The sequence below is a fragment of the Myotis yumanensis genome, unplaced genomic scaffold (genome assembly GCF_028538775.1).
Source record: "Myotis yumanensis isolate MYYU_CA2020_CCGP unplaced genomic scaffold, mMyoYum1.0.hap1 SCAF_6, whole genome shotgun sequence".
Lineage (NCBI taxonomy): Eukaryota > Metazoa > Chordata > Mammalia > Chiroptera > Vespertilionidae > Myotis > Myotis yumanensis.
In genome coordinates this window covers 56,141,731-56,151,531 of record NW_027223757.1, presented here as the reverse complement: position 1 = coordinate 56,151,531, position 9,801 = coordinate 56,141,731, and the positions used below count along the sequence as shown (strand labels likewise).

Genomic DNA, 9,801 nt, shown 5'->3' with positions numbered 1-9,801 from the left:
CCCCGCCGCCCGCGCGCTGCCGGCGCCTGCAGGAACTGCGGATCCGAGGTCGGAGCGGGCTGGGGGCCGAGTCCCCTGAATGACCAGGAAGGGTGAGGCCTCCGCGGGGGCCCGGGGTTTGCAGCCGAGGGTGGCGAGCCGTCCGAGCACTGCGGCCAGAACATACCCAGCCCCGCCTCCAAATTTGGGTCTGGGGGGGTGTAGATCCCGTGTCTGTGGGAAGCTGGGAATCCTAGGGTCCGGATGGGGGATGCCAGCGCCGATTTGAGCCTCTGACAAGGTGGCCTCGGTCCCAGGGACAGGCACCTGATATCCCGCACCGCTTCTCCATGCTCGGGGTTCATCTCCCAAACCTCTGGATTCCGGGAAGCCTTCTTGGGCCTCCGCCCCGTCTCCACCCAGGTTGACACTAAACCTCATTTTATTTATGTAACTGTAGGATTCCCCCCTCCCATTCCCCCCTTCGCTCAACTTAGACCTCTCGGGGCAGAGGCAAATGGTCCAAATCGTCCAGAGCTCTCTGACGCCGCCCCGGGCCGGCTGGCTCTCGGGAGAGGCGGAAAGGACCACCTGGGAGGGACCCTGGGCGCTGAGGCGGAGGGATGACTTCTGACGTTGGGGGCGGCTGGGCCCACGAGACCCCAGAGCCAGGGAACCAAAGCTCGCCCCCGCTCCCGCCCCCCCCTACCCCCGCAGGCACTGCGGGGCTCCCTGCCCGCAGAGTCCAGCTCCGCCCACGCCGGGGACCTGGGAGGATTCCCGCTGGGCCCCTTGCCTTCCCCCCAATCCAGGCTTGCTGTGCATCCGCAGGTGTTTGCCAACCACGTGCAACAGAATAATTGGGAACACTTGTTGGAAGTTCACATCCCCGGATCCAGATCGGAAGCGGGGGTTGGGGGGGAGGGGGCGGGCCGGGAATCTGAATTCTAAGGAAGTGCCTTGGGTATGCTTACATGCTAGATTTTGGATCCAGGAGGTAAAGCAGAAAAGTGTAAGTGTCCCGGTGTGTGCCCCCAGCTCTCAGTGTCCAGTGTTCCTGCAGAACTGCTCCCACGCAAAGGGAACGTGGGGAGATTTCGCTGGGCACTGCGGACTGACAAACCCAGTGTCCCTGGGCCTCTCCAGTTTTCCTGGCAGGTTGATTTCTAGGCAACATGTCCTCCGCTTCAGTCCAAGAGTGCCTGCAGCTCCAGCTGCTGGAGATGGAAATGCTGTTGTCTATGTTTCCCAACCAAGGAGAAGTGAAACTGGAAGATGTAAACGCGCTGACGACTATAAAAAGATACCTGGAAGGCACAAGGGAGGCGCTGCCACCAAAAATTGAATTTGTGATTACACTCCAGATTGAGGAGCCAAAGGTAAGTGCCTTGAGTTGTTTTTATTGGAAACACTTGTAACATGAGCTTTCAGTTTGAAGAAACAAACAAGATATTACAGGATATTTCCATTCCTTGTTTGAAAGCAAAATACATAAAATACCGGTGCCCTGTAAATTGTCTTCAGTAAACATCCTGAATTTTACACGAACATACACACCTTTTAACAAATATACCTAGTATTGTTTTGTTATTAAAAAAGCATTTCACTACCATTATTCTTCTGCTCAGTCATCCAGTTTTTTACCAATCCAACTATTAGAGTATAGGTTCTCTTGTACATATGTGATTTTCACAAATATAAATGTGGCCTTTAGCAAAACTGGCTTTTAAGGGGTGAATGGCTGTTTCTTTGGTGGTACTTTAACACAGAAAGCAAATAGATAGAAATCTAAACACTAAAAATGAATTTACCTTCTTCTTCTGACCCACTTATCTCCAGCATTAGCATAGCACAGGTAATAAGTAGACCAGGCACTTGAGAGCCACTCTTCTATTTCCTGCTCATCCTTTGTCATTCCCCCAAGGAGATGTCTTGGTTCCCCAGACTGGATTCACTCCCCCTGTTTACGCATTTCATTGGGTCCCTGTACTCTTCCATGGTAATGCTTCTCACCACTGAAATTCAATACTTGCTATGCATAATTATTTGTTTAATGTCTGTCTCCTTCACTAGGCTCTAGACTTCACCAGGGTAGAAATGGTGTCTTCGCTTCTTTATTCTAGCAGAGTACCTGGCACATGCTTAGGTGTTTGATAAATACTGGGATAAATGAATGTATAAATGGAAGGAATAGTGTAAAGTACTTAGTACAGTGTCTGGCACACAGATGCCAATAGTAGCAATAATTGTTATACTTCATAAAATCTTGCAGTTGCTACTGATAAACTAGCTTAGGTGATTTTATGGTATTTAAATCTTTGATTTCCATTTTAAGGTGAAAATTGATTTGCAAGTAACCATGCCTCACAGCTATCCCTATGTAGCATTGCAGCTGTTTGGACGGTCTTCTGAGCTTGACAGACAACAGCAGCTACTTCTCAACAGAGGTCTCACTTCTTACATAGGGACTTTTGACCCAGGTGAGCTCTGTGTGTGTGCAGCAATCCAGTGGTTACAGGACCACGGTGCCTCCTATTTCCTGAACAGAAAGCTTGTTTATGAACCATCTATACAAGCAAAGCCGGTCAAGAACATATTTCTCCGAATGTGGATCTACAGCCATCACATATATCAGCAGGACCTAAGGAAGAAGATTTTGGATGCTGGGAAAAGGTTAGATGTGACTGGATTTTGTATGACAGGAAAGCCTGGTATAATCTGTGTGGAAGGCTTCAAAGAGCACTGTGAGGAGTTCTGGCACACGATCAGGTATCCCAATTGGAAACACATTTCCTGTAAGCATGCTGAAAGTATCGAAACCGAAGGAAATGGGGAGGATCTGAGACTCTTCCATTCTTTTGAAGAATTACTCCTTGAGGCCCATGGTGACTACGGATTAAGGAATGACTATCACATGAATCTGGGCCAGTTCTTAGAATTTCTAAAAAAACACAAAAGTGAGCATGTTTTCCAGATATTATTTGGCATTGAAAGCAAAAATTCAGATTCCTAGGAAGCTATTAATATTAAAAGGCCTATGCTTGTAATCTCACCAAGTCAGTATCTCTGTTAATAAAACCAAAATAAACAGGCTGGTGGCTGTTTAGTGTCCCTGTGAATAACCTGGCTGCAGAATTTTTACACAGGCCTTTTAACTTGACAGCAGTGCACTTGTGATGTTATGTCCATGTTCTTGTATTAACTGGAAGCTATTTAATTGTAACTTAATAAAAACAGTCAATTTAACTGGGGAAGCTGATTTGATTAAAGAGGAGTCCAAAGCCCATAGTTAATGTCAATAGTCCAACTGCAGCTTTGAATTCACAAATAAGAATAACATCTCTCCCTTTCGCGATGCTAGTATCCAGATGGCACACCACACTTTCTTTCATTATTAGGGATGAATTCTAAATCAGGTTTAAAATGAGAACAAAGACAGAGCATGTTTACTACATTTCTTACTTTATTTTAAACCCCCGATTTTGAGATTTTTCTTTCAGTAAAACTGGAGCCTATCTGTAATGGCAGAGGAATCAGAAGTCTCAAGAGTAATGAAGAGGACATGTGCTGTTTGGCTGTTTGCATCAGTTGATTAATGATACTAAAGAGAACGATACAATATTCTTAGTTCAGTTCTTAGCCACAAAAAAAGATATGATTTCTTGTCTACAAAGTGTTCACCAGGTGATGCCCACTGGCCATCTGTGCCCATGTGTCAGGGCCAGTGTGTTGAGAGGACCAGTGTGGATGCCTGTGGACCATTACCTTTCTGGGGAAAAATTGAGCTCTACATTTTGGTGGTAAGTCATTGTCATCTCTCCTGAAAATTCCAAACTTCACCAGCCTTTTTCAAAATGAGAGTTTATTTCAATAACTCCTTTTAAATTGGCACTTGCCAAACTTTTTCATTACAAAGTATCTGCCCCTCCCAAGAATTTCTGGGAGTCTCTGTGTTAAAGGGTACCCTGAACTGCCTCTGCTTTCCATGGTCTCTGCCTTTCTCAAGGAGCATTTCATTCTCCTGCTGGGTCCCAAGCACCCCACTGAGACCACAGTCCCCTCAGGATGGCCAAAGCTGGATGCTGAGATTTAGAAACTTGGGGGGGAATGCCTCACTCCCCGTATTGCCATACGTTGTTAGATGCCAATCACTGCTGCATGTGCTGAGGGGCTTACAGGCATTTTGATAACAGCTCATTCTGTTTGTACACTCCATGTCTAAGATGTAGACACATGTCCTTGGGCCAGGGTGAGGACAAACGGAATAGACTGACCAGGCACCAAGCTGAGTCTCCTGACCTTGAAGCCTTGGAACTGGGTCCACTCTGTTCTACCAATGCTCTTAGCTCAGAATGAGTTTCAGGGCACACCTAGGAGGCTCTGCCCTGGGCCTGCCTTGCAAGATCGTCAGCTTACCTGTCCTAGCCTGGGATGTAGCTGGGATTCAGACTGGAGCCTCATGCTTTTCTTATAAACTAAGGGAAGAAATAAGGCTTACATGGACTGAAAACAACTTCATGTAGCATATCCCATACAATCTCCCCCAAACCATCAATAAGTATAATTAGCATTCACACGTTTTTAGACTCCAAAGAGATATAACTCCATTAATTTTCTTCCTTCGAAATGAGACAATATGTACCAAGCACCTAATATATGCCCAAACCACTCAGCAATTTTTCTGATTAAATTGGCAAAAGTAGTGACAAACAAGCTTAAAGAACCAAAATATGAAACAAAAACAGAACTCAAAGGAATAAATTCTAGCTTATGAAACCTTTCCTGCTTCTGTAGCTATTTCTGATGGTAATTTTTCAGAGCCAACTTTTACATGCCCAATATGAGCATGTGACAATACTTTATTCCTATCAGAAGCACTAATAATCAACATAAATTATGGGAATATAGGTTTCATAGAAAAAAATACATATATGAACATTCAAAGCTCAGCTGTCTATGTACAGTAGACTGCTGGTTTTGTTTAGTCAGCTTGATAAAAGCACATAGCACCCCGCCGCCTCCCCCCACCCCCCCTCGACCCCACCCACACACACACACCAGCAGCTACTTCTCAACAGAGGTCTCACTTCTTACATAGGGACTTTGGATCCAGGTGAGCTCTGTGTGTGTGCAGCAATCCACTGGTTACAGATAACAGTGCCTCCTATTTCCTGGACAGAAAGCTCGCTCTTTGGGGAACTGCCCCTTCTCTAAATGATTTGGGAGAAATGAATGAAACCAAGACGCTCATTGGAAACTTCCTATAAAGGAAGCTTTGATCTCTCGCTGCTTAAATCCATAGCGCCACCCTCATTTCTGACCTACTGAATGCTTGGTTAACACCTCCTTTGAGCTATCCAATGTCCTTTTTTTCTTGAAAGAACCAGTCTCTATTGTTTGTAACAAGAATCCTGATACTGTATACATACCTTATATTTTTTAATGGAAAGAATGCTCATTATAAATGTTGCAGTGTCTTTTTAAAAACTGATTAAATCAATATTTCTCCAAGGATATTATTTGCTTTTTGTTCCTTTTTGGTCTACTATATGTCAGGCCAAGTGCTGAGGATACGTGTATAAGGGACTGAGGAGTGGGCCAGGTGACTTAAAGGACCCTGACACATCCCCATATTAAATTACAAATACATTGTCTGTGAGCTTGTTTCCAGGTATGACAGCTTACATGCCACCCATCCCTTCTGAGAACTTGAGAAGGCCCCGAGGGAGCCTATCTGAGGTCTTCACGGTTTTCTTTCATTTGCTTTTACCTCAAGTAGCCCCGTGGTAAGTTGAAAGAATAGGTACTTTCTGAAGAGGGCAAGCATGGTTTGCTCAAAAATCCTGGTTTAATACAGAATTCTGATCAGCCTCAAAACTGAGCCCATTCTATCTCCCTTCAGAAGGCACTGCAGCCAGGAGCAGAGGGAGAGGCCTTTCTTTTCCTTCGACCAGTTAAAGCTAGAAGCATGTGGACCACCCATAAATGGGTTTGAGTAGTGGACACAAAATTCAAAGAAGCCCAACAAACACTGAGGCTCCTCCTTAGTCATTGGTGGAACAAAGTTTACAATTTGGAGGGGACATTCCAACACGCACCAGACACTGGACCTCCACAAACTTGGCTGAGGCTCTTGTGCTTTCTCTGGATTAATCTACCCATTAGCTCAGGTCCTGTGAGCACAGCATCACCAATGTGTTAGACCAGCTTGTGCACCATACAATGGTAAGATGATCAAGGTCTGGTAACAAGGACTATACTTTGGGACAGTCTCAGAGAGTTAATGAAACCTTGACAAAAGGCAATATATAATGTTGCTTGTTGATAGCACAAACTGCTTCGGGGCCCTCTGCTTACTGGAATAAAGGAGAAACAAACAAAAAAGCAGTAGACAAATGAACATCTACCTACTGATTTGCTCCAAGAAAGAAATTGTCTCGCAGCAGCTGTCATCCTTTTTTTAATAGCTTTTATTTTTGTTTTTTATAAATATACACATTTTATTGATTTCAGAGAGGAAGAAAGAGGGAGAGATAGAAACATCAATGATAAGAGAGAATCATTGATTGCCTGCCTCCTGCACCCTTCCCCCAACTGGGTATGGAGCCCTGACTGGGAATCGAACCGTGACCTGGTTCATAAGTTGATGCTCAACTACTGAACCACACCGGCTGGGCGCAGCTGTCATTCTTAAAGGTCCATCTGTCTTTTGCACATGCCAAAGATCATGCTAATTCTAGATGTGGTAAGAATCGCACCCTTGCTTATTGTAAAGCTTTTGATGGTGAAATTTATCCCTGTAAAGCATATGGTACTTCCTGCCAGAATAGGCCTTTCTTATATATCAGGGATCCACTATGGCAGCGGTTCTCAACCAGTGGGTCGCGACCCCTTTGGGGGTCGAATGACCCTTTCACAGGGGTCGCCTAAGACCATCGGAAAACACATATATAATTACATATTGATTTTGTGATTAATCACTATGCTTTAATTATGTTCAATTTGTAACAATGAAAATACATACTGCATATCAGATATTTACATTACGATTCATAACAGTAGCAAAATTAGTTATGAAGTAGCAACGAAAATAATTTTATGGTTGGGGGTCATTACAACATGAGGAACTGTATTAAAGGGTCGCGGCATTAGGAAGGTTGAGAACCACTGCACTATGGGGATACTGCCATACATGATGAAGACATCAATTCTAATTCTTCACTGGAAAAATAAATAGACGATGGATATATTCCTATAGCATGCACTTTGTCCCATAGACCAAAAAGGTTTCATAGACTCCAGAAATTTGTATTTGTTCAGACTGTGGCCAGATGATTTCCAAAAGGCCTAGTGATGTTCTTGGTGTTAACCTGAAAATGGAGCCGCAAGGGAAGATGTTGGAAACACTTACATTACAGAGTTCTTCACTTTCGAGATCTTTCATTCATACCTGTGATTGGCAATTTGATGAGGGCCTCGGAACTCAATCTTGGTGGTGGTAGTAAGGCTTTTCTGCTATTGTTATACATATCAAGTAGACCTATGTGGGTTGCCCACATATTTAGACCTAAGCCATGCTGATATTCAGCTAATATACACTGGTTTGGCTGTTATCAGTTGTATACTGGCATCCATTTTTCTTGGTCAGCACTTGTGCTGTCCTAATTGTTAAATTTTTCAACAAAATTTCAGGACATGGGGTCCTATGATTTATTGGCTACCAGCAAAGATTTCTGTAAACTATTTTGAGTATAGTAGATCTCCTATTATTGTTTCCAATTTGTCTCCAGTTGTTAATAGCTGCAAAGCCTTGCTATTAAGCTCTATCGACCACAAGATTCTGACATCTCTATTGAAATAAGGAGCCCATTTTAACCTAGCATTTCCCACAAGCTCCCCGGCTTACAGAGAAAAGTCATTAAAATGCTTTTCACGTCCTCAACAAATATTAGCATACCAAACTCAACAATACATTGAAAGGTCATACACCATGATTAAATGAGACTTCTTCCTGGGATGCAAGGATTGTTCAATAGCAGCAAATCAACCAATATGATATACCACATTAACAAAATGAAGGATAAAAATCATGATTGTCTCAATAGATGCAGAAAAAAAAGCATTTAACAAAATTCAACATCCATTTGTGATTTTAAAAAAAACTCAACAAATTATGTACAGAGGGAACATAACATAATAAAAGGCATATATGACGAGCAGACAGCTAAAACCATACTCAATGATAAAAAGCTGAAAGCTTTCCTCTAAGGTCAGAAACAAAACAAGGATGCCCACTCTTGCCACTTTTATTCAACATAGGATTTAAAGTTTTAGCCAGAACAATTAGGCAAGAAAAAAATAAAACATCCAAATTGGAAAGGAAGAAATAAAACTGCCTCTATTTGAGATGACATGATATATACAGAAAATTCTAAAGGCTACCAAAATACTGTCTGACCTAATAAACATATTCAGTAAAGTTGTAAGATACAACATTAATATTCAAAGATCTATTGCCTTTCTATACACTAATAATTAACTATAAGAAAGAGAAATTAAGAAAAGTATCTCATTTATAATTACATCGAAAAGAATAAAATACCTAGGAATAAATTGACCTAAGGAGGTGAAACACCTATACAATGAAAATTATAAGACACTGATGAAAGAAATTGAAGATACAAATAAATTTAAAGATATTATATGCTCATCAACTGGAAGAATTAATATTGTTAAAATGTCCATAATACCCAAAGCAATTTACAGATCCAATGCAGTCCCTATCAAAATTCTAATAACATTTTTCACAGAAATAGAACAAACAATTCTAAAATTTGTATAGAACCACAAAAGACCCCAAATAGCCAAAGCAAACTTGAGAAAGAATAAAGCTGGAGGCATCACACACCCTGATTTCAAACTATATTACAAAGCTACAGCAATCAAAACAGTATGGCATAAAAACAGACACATATATGAACTAGAGGCCCCGTGCACAGATTCGTGCACTGGTGGGGTCACTCGGCCTGGCCTGAGGGGATAGGGCTGCAACTGGCTCTCTGACATCCCCCAAGGGATCCTGGATTGCAAGAGGGCGGTTCTTGGGTGATGCACCACAGAATTGGGCTCCCTCCTCTCTGGTTACGGGTGTGTCACCCTAGAACCACAGCTGCCAAGTCATTGCAGCTCAGCAGCTCCTGCATTGAGCATCTGCCCCCTGGTGGTCAGTGCATGTCATAGCTACTGGCTGGTTGGCTGGTCGCTTAGGCTTTTATATATATAGATGAAACAGAATAGAGATTCAGAAATAAACCCACACATTAATTTATGACAAAGGAGCCAAAAATATACAATGAGGCAAGGGCAGTCTCTACAGTAAATGGCGTTGGATACACTGGACCACTACACAAAAATGAACTCAAAATGGATTAAAGCATGAATGAAACACCTGAGACAATAAAACTCCTAGAAAAAAACATAGGCAGTAAACACCTTGACATTGATCTTGGTGATCATTTCTTGAATTTGACACCAAGAACAAAGGCAACAAAAGCACAAATAAACAAGTGGGATTACATTACATTAACTAAAAAGCTCTACACAACAAAGGCAACCCTCAATAAAATGAAAAAGGCAACCTACTCAATGGATGAAAATATTTGAAATCATGTATCTGATAAGGGACTAATATCCAAAATATATAAAGAACTCATACAACTCAATAATACCAAAAAATCTGATTAAAAATCTGAGAATCCCTACATGGTGTACCCAGTGGTTAGAGCATTGATCATGCAACAAAAGGTCATGGGTTTGATTCCT

The 9,801-nt window shown here is 42.4% G+C and overlaps 1 protein-coding gene across 1 annotated transcript; it reads left to right on the top strand.

Annotated features, from left to right (window-relative positions):
- Nucleotides 1-28: 28 nt before the first annotated feature.
- RWDD2A (RWD domain containing 2A) lies at nt 29-5,463 on the top strand. Its single transcript, XM_070418170.1, has 3 exons — nt 29-92; nt 1,126-1,358; nt 2,315-5,463. The coding sequence occupies exons 2-3, from the start codon at nt 1,155-1,157 to the stop codon at nt 2,990-2,992; spliced, it is 882 nt and encodes a 293-aa protein (XP_070274271.1). The 5' UTR covers nt 29-92; nt 1,126-1,154; the 3' UTR covers nt 2,993-5,463.
- The last annotated feature ends 4,338 nt before the right edge of the window (nt 5,464-9,801 follow it).

Bases quoted from the DNA above. Each gene is read 5' to 3' on its own strand.
- RWDD2A (XM_070418170.1), top strand. From the start codon at position 1,155: ATGTCCTCCGCTTCAGTCCAAGAGTGCCTGCAGCTCCAGCTGCTGGAG. The intron at 1,359-2,314 runs GTAAGTGCCTTG...TTCCATTTTAAG, and splicing joins TCCAGATTGAGGAGCCAAAG to GTGAAAATTGATTTGCAAGT.